Source organism: Aedes albopictus, chromosome 2, assembly GCF_035046485.1.
Source record: "Aedes albopictus strain Foshan chromosome 2, AalbF5, whole genome shotgun sequence".
In the NCBI taxonomy this organism is placed as follows: Eukaryota; Metazoa; Arthropoda; class Insecta; order Diptera; family Culicidae; genus Aedes; species Aedes albopictus.
The window spans coordinates 381,617,260-381,633,007 of NC_085137.1; the positions used below are offsets into that span (position 1 = coordinate 381,617,260).

At 40.6% G+C, this 15,748-nt stretch overlaps 1 protein-coding gene across 5 annotated transcripts in view; it reads left to right on the plus strand.

Annotated features, from left to right (window-relative positions):
* The first annotated feature begins 5,552 nt into the window (after positions 1-5,552).
* The window catches only part of LOC109403214 (protein alan shepard), a 789,956-nt gene continuing 779,760 nt past the window's right edge, over positions 5,553-15,748 (plus strand). Inside the window, exon 1 of one of the 5 annotated variants that reach the window (XM_062853105.1) lies at positions 5,553-6,176. In XM_062853105.1, coding sequence (XP_062709089.1) covers positions 6,132-6,176 — 45 coding nt within the window. In that variant the 5' untranslated portion in view covers positions 5,553-6,131. The remainder of the gene's footprint in view (positions 6,177-15,748) is intronic. The other 4 variants (XM_062853104.1, XM_062853103.1, XM_062853102.1 and 1 more) reach the window with 4 other exon arrangements.

A 15,748-nucleotide genomic window follows, 5' to 3' on the forward strand; every position in this document is an offset into this window, starting at 1 on the left:
GTATCAGGGTATTTCAAGAGCCATTCTTGAAAGTCTCTGAGGTTTCAGGAGATTGAAAGGGCGTTCCAGGAAATATTAACGATTTTCAGGGGCGTTAAACGGTTTCAGAGGGTTTCAAAAGCATTCAAGAGGGTTCTTGCAACGTTCCAGGGGATTTCAGGGGGTTTCAAGGGCAGTCCTAGGGGTTTCAGGGTGTACGGATGTTTTGAGGGATTTCAGGGGCGCTCTACGGAACTCAATGGGATTTCAGGAGAATTCTAGAGAGTTTTGGGGGATTCAGTTTTTTGTCTTCATTAACGATATGTTTAGCTTGGGTTTAGTTCCGAAGAAAAAACTCACATTTTGTAAGTTTGTTGAAAGTGGGACTCGATCCCAGTTCCTCGGCGTGATAGTTACGTGCTTTAAACGTGGCACCAGGTCCGGTCCCGAGGATTACGGTGTGTATCGAGGTTTTTCATGAGGTTTCTGGCGCGTTCCGAAACACCCTGAAGCCACATGAAAAGCTTTGAAACTCTTCTGGAACTCTTTGAGAGCCCACCAAAACCCAATGAAACGTCGTGAAACGAATTGGTATGGCTTGAATTCCCACTAAAATATCCCTGCAGCCTCAAACTAAAAACGACATGAAATCCCCTAAAATGTTTTGCAATACCTTGAAATACATTGAAACTTGACTGAAATATCCCTGAAACCTCTTTGAGAGCATCCTGTAACCCCCAGAAACCACTTCCAAGTATCAATGAAATCCCTGAAACCACCCGAAATGAAACCCCATTGGAACACTCTTTAAATCTCCTTAAAATCACACCAAGCGTCACTCTATGAAAACTATGGGAAAATGCTCCAAATTTGGTCAAAACAGTTTGAAAGCTTTATCTTTTTGCATTTCTCGTACACTAAGTGTACTGGAAAGGCTATATGTTCACTCCAAAAACGACTTTTTGATAGAAGGCCCGGAGGGCCGATTTTAATGACCGACGGTTCATTCGACGCGGAATCTGGTCCCATTGTTTTCTATTGAAAATGGTTCGGATCGGTCCAGCCGTTCCGGAGTTATGGCCATTTACGTGTTCCGGACCAGTACCCTTGGAAGGGGCCATACATAAAAGTGTAACAAACACATACATGCGACACATCAAACTGCGGCATTTTGGATAACCTGATGGACAGTTAGCAAGAAAACAGTCTCAGACTTTATCTGAACCGGATGTCCCGCCGGAAGTGGCCAAATATAAAAGTGAACCAAATCCATGCATGCGATATATCAAAGCGTGACTTTTTTGATAACCCAATGAAAGGTTGGCATAAAAAAAGACTCAGACCATATCTGAACCGGTAGTGTATCGGAACCGGTTCCGGATGTTCCGATGGAAATGGTCAAATATAAAAGTGATCCAAACTCATGCATGCGACACATCAACCTGCGGCATTTTCGATAACCTGATGAGCAGTTAGCAAGAAAACAGTCTCAGACCATATCTGAACCGGTAGTGTTTCAGAGCCGGTTCCGGGTGTTCCGCCGGAAGCAGAGATGGAAACACTCTCATCGTGAATCAACTCGCGAGTGTAAAACCAACAAACGATTTACTCACGGTGCCGAGAGTAAGCCGTGTGTGAGTTTTTTCGCACCCGCTTGCTTCACGAGTATGAAGCTAAACAAAAACAAAAACACTCATGAATTTTTTTTCGCGAAGAACAAGTGGAGATGCGGGAATTGCATTTTAGTGCGTTTTTAATAGCGAAACAAGTAATTATCCATCGAATAGTAGTGTTTTGTGCTTTATTGTTCCTGAAAAGTAAATCTGTCGGCCGCGTAAATTCGTTTTTTCCCAAAATTGAAAAATGTTCAGAGCTGCTTCGCGAATCAATCACGAGTGCAACCAGCTACGTTAGCTCGCGAGTGAAGGAAGTGCGAATATATTCTGGCTTCTGTTGTTCACGAGTAAGATAGCTTTGCGTTTGTGTCTGCTTAGCTGCATTCCTCACTGTTTTCCATCACTGGCCGGAAGTGACCGTATTTAAAAGTTGACAAAACTTCTGCATGCGGCACATCAAATCACGGCTTTTTCGACAACTTGTTGACCGGTTATTGAGGAAGTAGGCTAAGACCACATTATGGACTGTCAGTAGTGCCGAAACTAGTTCCGGGTTTCCCTCCGAAAGCGGCTAAATAAAAAATTTAACCAAACCCATGGCTTTTTTGATAACCTAATAAACTTAAGCAAGCTAATAGGCTCAGACTATTTAAGAGACTATCGGTAGTACTCCGCAACCGGTTCCGGGCCGGAAGTGACACCAAACCCATGCATGCGATACCTAAAATCACGGCTTATTAGGTAACATGATGAACAGTTGCAAGAAAATAGACGCAAGCCATATCAGTGTGTTACGGAACCGATTACGGGTGTCCTGCCAGAAATGGTCAAATGCTAAAGAGTACCAATACATGCGCCATATCAATGACTTATTCAGTAACAAGATAAACGGTTAATCAACAAATAATCTCAGACCATATTTGGGAGAACCGGTAGTGTTCCAGAATTGGTGACAAGACGAGTAACGCGTCGGAAGTGATAAAATATAGAAGGGAACTAAAACATAGCGGCGTTTTTGATAATCTGATGAAAGGTCATCAAGAAAATAGTCTCACGCCACATCTAGAACTTGTAATGTTTCGGAATCTGTTGCGGGTGTTCCATCGGAAGTGGTTTAATATAAGTGAACCAAAATCATGCATGCGATACATAAAATCGTGGCTTTTTTCAAAAATTTGCCGAACAATTAGCAAGAAAATGGCTTCAGATCACATTAATTTTCGGCTTTTCAGGTAACCCGATGAACAGTTGACAAAAACATAGTCTAAGACCATATTTGAGACAACCGGAATCGGTTCCAGGTGTCCCGCCGGAAGTGGTCAAACGTAAAATTTAACAGAACCCATGCAAGCTGCACATCAAATAGCGGAATTATAAAAGTGAACAAAATAAATGTCAAAGCGATAAATCAAATTGTGGCTTTTTTGATAGCATGTAAACGTTGGGTAAGATTATAAGTGAAGAAATGGTCAAAGTCTTCATATATGAAAGAGAACAAAATCGTGACCAAAGCGATCTCTTCAAATCACGCTATTTCAGATTCCTGCGGTGTAAATGTATAGTAGGATGGATCAACGATTTATGGAACAAATATAATGTAATCTTAACAACACCTTATACAGTTTTTCAATCTTCAATCTTCTTATGCTTCTAAAATTACTGCTCACAGTTTGGGTGCGGCTGGTTGAGCTGCTGCCGTTGTTGCATGGGGTGGTGGGAGGCATCACCACCCCCAGAAAAAGCAACCGCCAAGGTAGCAGCTACAGTGCTGCTAATAAAACAAAACAAAAAGCCGTTCGTTGGATCACCTACCGGTAATAAATCAATAACTTTTTCCACAAGCATCCAATTGTTTTGCGATCTTCGAAGGAAACTTTCATAAATGATTTTTCTGCAAGAAACGTTGATCGATTTGAATTAAGAAGACAAGGGGAGACCTCCGGGATTTTTTATCTGAAAGTGTAACTTTTCCCATAGTAAATCCTATGAAATCTTTGAACCGCTTGCGCTAAATTATAGTTTCACTGATTGCGCTGAAATTTTGCACAGTTCATATGGGACCTAAATGGAATCAAAAAAGTCGACTGGAGCGAGGATTTGAGATTTGTCCCGTACTAATGGACGACTTTTAGAGAATTTTTTGAATTTTCATGTAAAAAAAAATAAAATCAATTCCTACACGCCAAAAAAGTTTTCATAAATTTATAGTCAATTTTTGAAAATGCCCAATTTTTTAAATAACTATTATTTTTTTGAAAACATAATTGTCTAAAACTTCGTCATGTATCACAAGATGGGCAGTTTCAAGGAAAACAAGTTTTTCTAACAGCAAATGTTTTCCGAGATGAACTAGCCTAGGGCTAAAAATGTCGTTAATACTGATAAAAAAAATAAACAAATGTTTCAAGCTATCATTTTTAACGTATTTCTCGCAAACTTATACAGCAATTTTTCCAGTATCCCTTCAGAAGCCAATAAAATTAAACAAGCATGATTAACTTGAATTATTGGTTAAATTTTCAATAAAAATATGAATGAAAAAAAAATTGTGTTGAATTCATATAATGGAAATTAAATGCGATTTATCCTTTATAAATGCTAGTCTAGATGATTTGTATTTATATCTGATAGAACCCTGAAGATGAATTGGTATGGTGCTGAAAAAGTTGAAGAGTTATCTACACCATCCTACATGCCAAATATTCGCCTTGACGGAACTCTTTGAGAGAATTGCGCTGTGCGTGAAAACAATTTTTTTTAACATGGGAAAGGATAGGAGCTGCATTTTCAAATGCTTCTAAAATATTTTAGGGACTTCAGATTGAAGAAAGAGTTAATGTTTTGCAATATACTTTCAATTAGCTACACTATAACTGGTTTTAGACAAAAAGTTTTTAAATCACAATGTTATGTCTATAATATAGCGTATCAAAATCTCATTCGATAACATTAAGAACGTTTTGCTTAAAAAAATTTCTATAAAGAATTAGAAGCATTTGAAAATGCAGCTCCTATCCTTTCCCATGTTAAAAAAATTTGTTTTCACGCACAGCGCAATTCTCTCAGAGAGCCTCCGTCAAGGCGAATTGGTTCCATACTCTAGGTGTGACAAGAAGACGTCGTATACTTTGGGTTCAGTCGATTTCGATTCGATCCGTTCGCAGGGGGAAATGAACGGGAAATGGCATGCATGAAAACATACTAGGTGGTACACACATGGCTCGTCGTCGTCCGTCTACGATCTACGGTGTCTACGGCACCACAAAATACATATAGGAAGCGAAGTGGGTGGGAAGATGAGTCGAGTGAAAGATTCTGAGGAGCGATATCATATTCTCGACTAGTGTGCGTGTTTGAGTAAAATTGGGAGAGACGTTTTTGGGAGTGAGAAAGAGAGTTCATACGCCAAAACTGAACCTCTCAGCAGTGGATAATTTTGTGAGAAACACAGTCTTGTTTGGATCAATTCTTATCTGATCTTAACAATAATGAAATCAAGATGGTATGACAATCACTTAAATTTTATTGAACTATTTCATCTGATTATTCGATACCCATTTGGAATAGTACTTTTCACAATTATATGGTATGGTACAAGCGTGCATTGCTTTAAAAGCAAATTTGCTCTCGTACGAGTATGTATAGAGATTCTTTGCATTCTCCGTACTTTCGCGAGTCGTGAGTTCTTAGGGAGTGGCTCTCTTAGGAATGATTTGACAGGAGTTTTTGGTAATCTTTTGTATCCTTTGAATTTTAAAATTATATCTCATGATTAAGCATGTTTTATTGCATCTTTGGACGATTTTCCCACTGGAATCGTTAATAAATCACTTCCATCTGGTAACTTCTATCCATCTCTTGTCTCAGCTAGAGCGTGAGTTCTCTTTGCCGCTCCGGAGCGTGTTCGCCTCCGTATGTGTTTGCGAATCCCCCACGTGTCCCGGTATGGGTGAGCCGTATGGAAAATAATCAATATCGGAAAAGTCAAAGTGAAAACTTCCACCGAATTGTGCTTGTGTGTATAACCGACCCCAAGAAGCATTTTGCGATTGTCACGAAATTTGCAGGTTTCTTTCCTCCGAAAAGTCGCGACTTCCGGTGTGGGCGAGTGGACCTTTCTGGCCAACTGCTGTTGCGAACGGTGTGTTTCGGTAGATTCGTGAACCGGCTAAACCTTGTGTGATCGGTTGTTCGTCGGCTATTGCGCTCTACATACACCCAATAGGCGGTCCCATAGGAGCGCTCGAGACGGCGGTTCGTTCGTGTGGAACGCGATTTTGGTTTGTTGTTTTTGGCCTCTGCCAGAGAAGTGAATAAACTCACTGAAGCGAACCGGATCGAAATTCGGGTCGTATTTGGCTGTGATTTCTGGATTCCCTGGGTTAGACAATTCACACGGTTTCCAGGCAGAACCACGAACCAGACACGCGTGTTTTTGTTTGCCGACCAGTTCGCCAAGTGCATTGAAAACACAGTCTTCCGGTTGTTCAACAACACGCAGACGGACCACCAGACGTACCAATACGGCAGTGGGTTATGGTAGTACTGTTGGACGCTAACCGAGCACACTACAAGATGATGGTGAGTATATTTGTTGTGTACCTTCTCCGGTTGTTGTTGGGACGTCGAGATAGTCATGCGAGGGGTACTTCCGGTGTCGGTTCTTCCTCTGTGTGCCCGTTATTGAGCGGCAATACAGCAATAATCTGGCACAAGCGGAAATCGGACCAAATGCAAAAACCCACCGGGAACGAGGAATCCCCCGCTGAAAGTAGGATTGTTAAAACGTGCTAAAACACATGAATTAGGGCAAACAACCAGGAATAAACAAGGGATGGGGGAAACAGCTTGGAGTGAGGGAGAGTGTTGAGAAGTTTTCTTGTCTTGCACGGTTACAGAAGTTACACAGATTTGTGTACTACTAGATCAGCCTCACCGCTGTGTCAAATGTACACAGATACTTTTCCGGCTCCAGCGCTGGCATGAAAACAAAATTTACAATTATTTTTGCACTGATCGATTCCTGATAATGCATGTCATCGTTCAGAGAAAATTAGTTATGAACTTTGCTCCCATACCAGCGCTAGAGCCAGAAAAGTGACTGTGTACATTTGACACAGGGGTGGAGGCTGATCTAGTAGTACACAAATCTGTGTACATTGTACACAAGCCTGTGTACATTGTACACAAGCCTGTGTTGTTTCATTTTAGGGTGTGGGTGATATAGAACAGTCTCACACAGTTGAAGGGGTTCCACCCGCCCTGAAGATGCATGACGGGGACGGCCACGGCCAAAAGCATGTGGTGCATCGTTGTCGTACTTATACATACCTCTAGGTATATGTGCACCACCGCGGCTACAGCGAGTGAGCGAGTAAACGCTTGAGTGTATGAGCTGTGCACACGACCAGCCAGCCATCCAGCAGCGTGTTAGGAAGGCCGAAGAAGACGCAGAAAGGTTGCAAAAAACGGGAAATCCAAAACGAGTAGCCGAGAAGTCAGTGTACCCTGGCCGGCGCGCGCGGTACGAGTCTTGGTTTGCGGTGCACTGCTTCGCTATGGTGTGTCTTTTCGCATCTTCTTCCGCCGCGCCAATGCTGCTGCCGCCGGCCGGCTGCTTCGGGCGCCGCGCCGCCACCAAACGATGCCAAGCAGCTGAATTTTCACGATCGAAGGGCAGGGGTTCGCAATCTGTTGTAGGTCAGTACCTACAATATTTTATGATCATGGGATTATAAAATAGAACTTTCTATCTAGATGGGACAGTTGTATGTAGCACGGCTGGAATTCGACAAAACACCGCTGTGCTGTACACTGCACGAATAGCCTCGTACTGAGCTTTAATGAGGCCGATATTTTTTTTGTTGACTGTTTTTTATCTTCTGCAACGATAGAGCTTCGGTGTTGACACTGGACTGGCGGACCATGATGAGTTGGTTGCCAATATTTACTTGCAAAATGTTTTCAAAGTGCTCGAACCAGCGTTTCAACTAGGCAGTCGGGTCGATTAATAACTGTTTAGATGTGTGTTTTACGGGCATCGTCTTAGCATTCATCGTCAGAATTCATCTTAGTCCCACTAATGCTACGTTAGGTATCGTAAAGGAGACGAGTGTTGCCAATATTTACGGTTATCTCGACTTTTTCAGCTAGGGAGTCTGCCTACGCTCTTTTGTCCCGTCTACAGAAGCGTTTCACTTCTTTCTCCAGATCCGAATAGCGCAGACGGGCTACGGCTTTGGCTCCTCGTGTTTTCGCTCGCTCTATTGCGGCCTTGGCGTTCCTTCGTCCCTTTACCTTCCTTCAGGTGTGATATTTGATTCACCGCTTCTCTGGGTGCGTAGCTCACCCAAATTATTCTCGCCGGTGACGATGAAGGCGTTCTGAATGGCGTTCCATTGATCTTCTACGCTTCCACACACGCTCAGAAAACCGTTCTGATAAACGTGAACAAACAAACGCAAATATGCGAACAAGCAAATATACACCGTGAACTGGAACTAGTTCCAGCCGTCAATATGGGCGTTCTAAAGAACGTGACATCTAGTTCACGGTGTACATTTCTTATTGTTGTTATCGTTGCTATGCATAGTTCCCGTTTGTTCCCGTTGCCGTGACTGGGAGTGCACGTATATCGAAACGGTTTTTTTTGCGTGCATATGGGAACTTCCGCAATGGGGCTCTTCAACTGTTCAACGAAGGACCTTTTTACCGCAGCGTCTTCCAGTCGGCGTGTGTTAAACCGGCAACTGATTTTCACCTCCTGTCGATGTATCCTAACAATGCGCAGCCATACCTCACCGATCCACTATGGGGCGGCTCCATACAAACAGGTGGCCAAAAATATTTTTGCATCAATTTCATAACGTCTTGCTCCTATTCGTAAGGTTTATGCCTGAAAAATATGAAAAACATGTTGAACAGGTTGTTTTAACACGACAGTTTCAAACAGCATGAAATTATAAGGGCATTGCATACTTTTAGGCGTTTAAGGGTTTCTGTTCCTATTTACAAACTGTATTACAATTTGTAAAAACAAGTTTCGCTAAGAGATCCAAGGCCAGATTTAGACTGCACTATGATTGATCTACCGAGAAAAGCAGCCAAGACGGCCAAATGATTCCTCAGAGGTATTTAATGGCCAATAAGGTGATTTAATATAGCAATATCTCAATCCTCGCCAATAACTTGATTGAAATTGCAGAATTGCAGCTAGTAGCAGCCAAATTTGTTTTCAATGTCTCCCAGGGATCCTAAACAAAGACATAGAAGTAGTCCCGAAGCGAAACTTTGCGAAACTTTTTTTGTGTGGAACGGTGTGTATGGAGAAAATTTGATTTTTTTTTAATGTGGTATCTCTCTCTTCTTGGCGTAACGTCCTCATTGGGACAAAGCCTGCATCTCAGCTTAGTGTTCTATGAGCACTTCCACAGTTATTAACTGAGAGCTTCCTCTGCCAATGACCATTTTGCATGCGTATATCGTGTGGCAGGCACGAAGATACTTAATGCCCAAGGAAGTCAAGGAAATTTCCTTTACGAAAAGTTCCTGGACCGACCGGGAATCGAACCCGTCACCCTCAGCATGGTCATTCTGAATACCCGTGCGTTTACCGCCTCGGCTATATGGGCCCTCGTGGTATCATTTAATAGTTTTACAATCAACATTTCTACGTCTGATATGTCATTCGAAAGGTTTATAAGCAAGCTTTTAGAAACTACTTTAAAAGTATTACGTTTTTCATTTAAGCCAAAGATATGTAAAGTTGAAGACTTCATTCGTTTTATCAAAAATTGGCAATGGTCTCATTCTGCTAAAAATATCTCGATAAGTATAGGGATTAGCAAACTAATATTCTAGGGTTTACTGGTCCAAGTGGTCTACTTTCAACTACCGAAGCTAAATCTCAAATGGAACAAAGTCAATTTTCTTTTTTTGGCAACCTAAATCCCCTTAGAGCGATCAAAAGATGATGATCGGACACAATGCTACGTTTGTTCCGCGTCTCCATTTTCGGATGATGCAGAAGAAGTTGATTTGATTTTCAGAGACGCCATCACGGGAAATCCATGTCATGGCACTTTGTGCACTGTTCGATGGAGAAAGAGCAAACTCCCCATCACCATGTCATTGTTGCTACAAACCTCTTAAAAAAGCTTTTCATTCTCGCTCATATCTCCGAGAGTATGATGTCCCATGACGTGCTCATTGTCCTAGTTGTCAGAATCAACCTTCACATTGAAAAAGCCCATGAAGATCTTTACAATACCTTTCGGAATCTTGTTCACGACAGCATTCAGTTGGCTGTAAAAGTTGTCTTTCACCATTTTGCAGCCCGAGCAAAGTGTATGCAATGATCAAAACTGTATGAAACTCCTTTTTAGAAGTACTCTCATTGGATACGAGTAAATTCAGACATTTAAGCAAAAAAATGTCCATGCTGTCTTTTCTTTTTAGCGGCTTCAATCTGTTCTACGATTATATTTTTATCTCCAGTTTTGCGACATTTCATCTCTGATAAAACAAAAACTTGAATCAGCAATTATTTTTCTAATCCTTCACTAATTTCTTTAAATTTTGTCCTAACAATTCTTAGGAAACTTTTTTTGCAATAGGACAGATCGGTGAAGTACTAGATTTGTAGTGATGAGCTGAATGTTTGTATGGTGAGAAGGTCAATTATCCGTTTCTGCAATGAAATGGTGCAAAAAGCGTGAGTATTATGATTCATTTCCTAATTTGAAGCTGTTTGAGCAAAACTTTGGGCAACAGTGTTGTTGTTTTCTCCATTTCTTGCAACATAAACAACATAAGGACTGTTCATTAAAGAATGTGGACATCTGTTTATCAATAGTTTAGAGTTAAAACTAAACAAAAAAATGGGAATTTTTGCTCAGTGTGTAAAATCATTGTTCACTTCGGCAACACTCAAAGAAAACGGAAAAAAGTAAGAAATTTCGAGCGATAGGTCGTATTAGCTTTGAGACTAGCAGATTAATTCTGCACAAATGGTGTTCCAAAAAGTTGTCGTTTCGAGAATTGGCTTACTAATACACTTCCGGGACCGCAATTTTTTAACGCTAAGCAGGGGACAGATGTGCCGGATGATGTAGGGTACATCAGAACTGAAAAATTTGGGAAAAAGTTTTTGGTGTGGCGAGCCGATTGTTCATGTGGCTTAAAGAGTTCTTCGTATTTCACAACGGGAACAATCAACGGTGAAAATAACAGAAAGTAATGCATCCACATATTACGCTTCTTCTACACTAGGGATGCTCAAGACGGAAAAAGTCGATTTTGACGAAAAATGGCAAAATCCACAAAACTTCTCTGAACAGCGTCATGTGGAAAGATACCGGACAATAATTAAGCGGCATCTCAAAAAAGATGGAAGAGAAGCAAGCTCTGTTGATTGCTTCAAAAAAAATTTTGTCTGCGGCACAACGAAAAGTTACGGAGAAAGTTGTGCAGAATCTTATGGGAGGTATCAAGAGGAAAGTCCGAGCGTTTTTCCGAAAAGCGAAGTAAATGTTCAAACTCACGTGAATTCGGCCACATGTATGTTAATTGTCATTTATAAAAAATAAACTTTTGAATTTGTTCGAAAATACATATTTTCTATTGAAAAACAGGTGTCCACTTTCTTTAATGAACAGTCCTTATTTATCCAAAGTTTAGCTCAAACAGCATCAAATTAGGCAAGGAATCATAATACCCACGCTTTTTGCACCATTTCATTGCAGAAACAGAGAATTGACGTTCTCACCATACTAAAATTCAGCTCATTACTACAAATCTAGTACTACAGCGAACGTGCTCCGTTGCTCTTGAATTCCTAGAACCGTTCATTTTGAAATTTATTGAGAAGAGCTATCGAAAAAACTATCAAAGAATTTCGAGGAGCTTTTCCAAATTAATTTGGACTTGAGAAAAATATTTCTGTTGCAAATAAAATTTCGGAACAACTGACCCAGGGGTTTGAAATTCTGAAGGAATTCCCACATAATGTCTCAAATAAATTGCAGGAGAAATCTCCAAAAGGACTGCTGCCGAAATTGATTGAATGACGATCGTTTGGATGGTAATTAACAATTACAGGCGCGTTTTCGGTCATCCGGTTGCTTATAAAACAACGGTTTTAGTTATAGTCAATGTTTCGAGAGTTTATTCACTCATCTTCAGGGCAAACTACAATTAACATACAAAGTTTGAGTAGTCAAGTCATACATAAAACATAAAATTACTCACATTAAAGGTTGTTTGGTCAAGTGGGTTTGAACATGGACAACTTGAACGGATGACAACATTACACTGAAGTTATAATCACACATATAAATTTCAGACCTAATGACTTGATTCATTTTTAATTAACAAAACTTTGAACGGAGCACAAACTTACATAGCTTTCACCTAGGCACATGTAAACAGGTTTGAATCAAGTATTTAATGTCTGGGAGTGGAGACATCAAAACGAAACGATGGATCAGAAAAGACATTAACAGGAGCAGAGCGTCACAGCGTGCTTTGACGATGTTCTGCTATAGGGCACTGCACGAAATTCTCTCCTTCTCTTTCACTCTTACAGAAGTTTTGTAAACAACAAGGCCAAGAAACGTCAAATTCCCATACAAAATCAAAACACTGCAGTGCCCTATAGATTACTGCACGAATTGATACTGGCCTGCTTACTCTCACACGAAATTTGACGTTTGTGAGGTGTCGGCACCGCTCAATCGTCAAATTTCGCACCGGTTCGCACTCAATCACGTGGACTATCACGCCGTCTTTTTGAATTCTTCCTCCCACTCCGTCGATTCGGGTTGGAAGATTTCAAATCTGTGTATCGGTTCATCAGAGACGGCGCTGATGATCCACGCTTTGCTCTTTTAACGAATTATACTGAGGCACATAAAAGTGTTGCATAATGAGCTTCACTTTCCAACAGTGTAAACTATCCTATTATCATTGAAAATTGCAAAAAAAATGTAATTTTGAGCCCGATATGTCCCGTTACGCAATACATGTGTAACTGGACCATCGCTTCTGAAATTGAATAATTTAAGTACTTGCCGCTACTTGCAATCGACCTCCCGATCTCCGCATCCACGATCTCGATGATTTACTCACTGCCAGTGACAAGTGATTGATTTCAGAAAACCGAGCTGGGTAGTTGTATGTATGGAATTTGTTTTGCATCTGTGTATTAGCTTATGATTCATTTTTGACTAGCTTCCCTGTCAGTCATAGGCGTGAACTTAGGGGGGGCAAGCATGGGTTTGCCCCCCCAATATTTGACGATTTTTCGATTTTCCCATACAAAAAATCAGAAAAATCAGGCTTTGCCCCCCAATAATTTGACCAAGTTGGCGCGTCTGCTGTCAGTGGATAACTGACACTGAGGAAGATTACAAGTGGTAGTCGAAATATGCGTATCTGTCAAAGGATAAGCAACATAGGGCGGAATTAAAAGGTACGAAACTGATTAGTTTTTAATATGATTGACTAGAAATTTGATCGTTCATTTGCTCACTTGAGGTGCACAATCGACCTAAGTTTCAGCTACGGCAGTGGAATTTAATATTTGTATTTTCAAAACCGCAAGGCAAAATGATTAGAATGAGAGGGAAGATAGTAAGAATTACACGTCGTCCCGTGCCGCCTTAAGGCTTTTTACGGCATCATCAGCATCGGCAGCCATGTTAGATATGTGGCTCGAAATTTCAAAGTGATAATTCTCTGCCACCAAAACGAATATTCGTATGAAAAAGTATCATCCTATATGCTCACTCGCAGTAATTACGATGATACTTTTTCTGCTGGGTTGCTGCTAAATTGACAGTTTTTTATCACTTCAAAAAATGTTGGGAATACTCCCTTGCAAGAGTGACACTCACTTGCTTCTACCTTAGTCCAGAAGCATGCTAGCAAAAAACGATGTTTGAAAGGCTTTTAGATTGTAGTTCAATCTAAAAGTTTGCCGAAAAAAGTAAATGTCGCAGATACATACCAAAGTTGTGAGGGAGCTGTGAGTACGAGGTGAGTAAAATTCGTGTAATTTGTAATTTATACTCACCTTATGCTCACAGCTCACTCACGGTTTTACTATGCGTCTGCGACCTTTACTTTATTCAGCAAACTTTTAGACTAAACTACAATCTAAAAGCCCTTTTTTGATAACATGCTTCTGGACTGAGATAGAAGCAAGTGAGTATAGCTTTTCGCAAGTTAGTATTCCCAACACTGCTTCAAAATCGCGAGGCAAACAATCATTGAAAAGCAAAAAGTCAATGATTCGTTTGAAAGCTTAGTGATGCATCATGCATTAACTGCTTCAATTCGATTGCTTCACAACAGAAAGCAAATTATTGAAGCTTATAGTGCTGACCATTTTAGTTAAGGAAATTTTCATATGATACTTCCTGGGATTGAAGAATCTATGATTCTTCATAGATTCCTCCAGGATTGCTTTCGGATGATATAGAAGCAGGGAATGAAATTATCGATCACGATCGCGATCATAGAAAACTCTCTCACACGCATTATCGGCGAAAAAAGACGTGCGATAAATTCAGACCCGGTTTCACCCGAGAATGTGTTCTCGCTCGTCCCGCCGCGCCGAAAATGGATTATCACCAGCAATGAAAAGCCGTCTGGTTTGCTCTCTGCGGTTTGTTCGCCTTTCTGCCTGGCCGTCACCACCAAAGGTAGCTTTTATGAATCAAATTTCTTCCTCCTTTCGAACAGCTTGTGTGGTCGCGTGGTTATGGTGCGCGATAAGAAACATTTTTGTGGAAGGTCTAGGTTCGAATTCTGTTGGCGGTACAATTTTTGTTATTTGCCTCCTGATAATTATCGCGATAACCAGCAAGGTGATAAACTTGGATAGCGAAAATGGCAAGAGAGATTTTCAGTTTTCGGCTATCTTTGCTCGTGGACAACAGCAGCGAACGATAAACATTTCCCGTTGGAAAAAGAATCGTTGAATTGTTTGGTTGCTCGGAAAACGCCAATTTTCGTCTCAATTTGCTGATAATTTCATTCCCTGTATAGAAGTACTTCATGAAATTGCACAAAAATACCGCATAAATTTTTCAATGTTTCCTTGCAGGAATTTCTTGGCGATACCTATGGAGATTCTAATCTAATCTAATCTTATACAAACGCCACAATAGATCTAAAAGCTGGTCGCAGTGACTTATATACCCAACAAGGAATTAAAAAAAAATACAAACGCCTGGGATCGAATCCCACTCTCGACAAACTCGCAAAATGTGAATTCTTCCTTCGTGGGTAAAGCGTGGGTCCCGAGATGAACTAGCCTGGGGCTAAAAATCTCGTTAATACAGATAAAAAAACAAACGCAGTCAGTACGAGAAAGCATCCTGAAAAGTAATCAGGTTATATTAGGCCAAATTACTTTTCTTGACAATATTGTGGTTTGCAGCATATCAAAGATATGATACAAGCGTTAAAGCTGCCGGACCTACTGCGTAGTATTTGCCGCAAAGATGATTCTTCAATTTGTCTTGAGTTTGAACGATTGTTTCCCGTCGTAGCAATTCTAGAATCTACAGAGGAGGAAGGATGCGTAGACATACCGCAACAAACATTTCATATGCTGTGTATCAATAAAAAATATGATTGCAATTCAACTACATGAAAAGAAATTGCACGCTATTTCTGCTGTCACGGAAACGCGTCCACTCGGAGATACTTCTGGAGTAGAATAAGAAGAAAAAAAAATTGAAGAGATTCATGAACAAAATTCTCTGAAGCAATTTCTGAAATAATGTTTGGGGCGATTTTGTTGGAATCTCTAGGGAATACCTTGAGATACTCTTTGAAATGGCTCTAAAGGAATCCCAAGAAGATTTTTGTGAAAAAAATCTGACGTAACCTTTAAAGGAGTTTCTAGAGGAATCCCTATATAGCTCTGGAAGAATGCCTAGACGAATTTAATGAGAAACGTTTAAGGGAATTCAATGCAAAATTCCTAAACCTTTGAAAAATCCTTGGAATAATTTCTACCATACGAAGTGAAACGTTGGATGAAAATTCAATCATCGTTTCCAATGCATTTGATGACACTAGTTTACAAAATAAAACGAAAGTCGTGAACATCTGTCAACGACCATAATTTTTGAAGCACAATT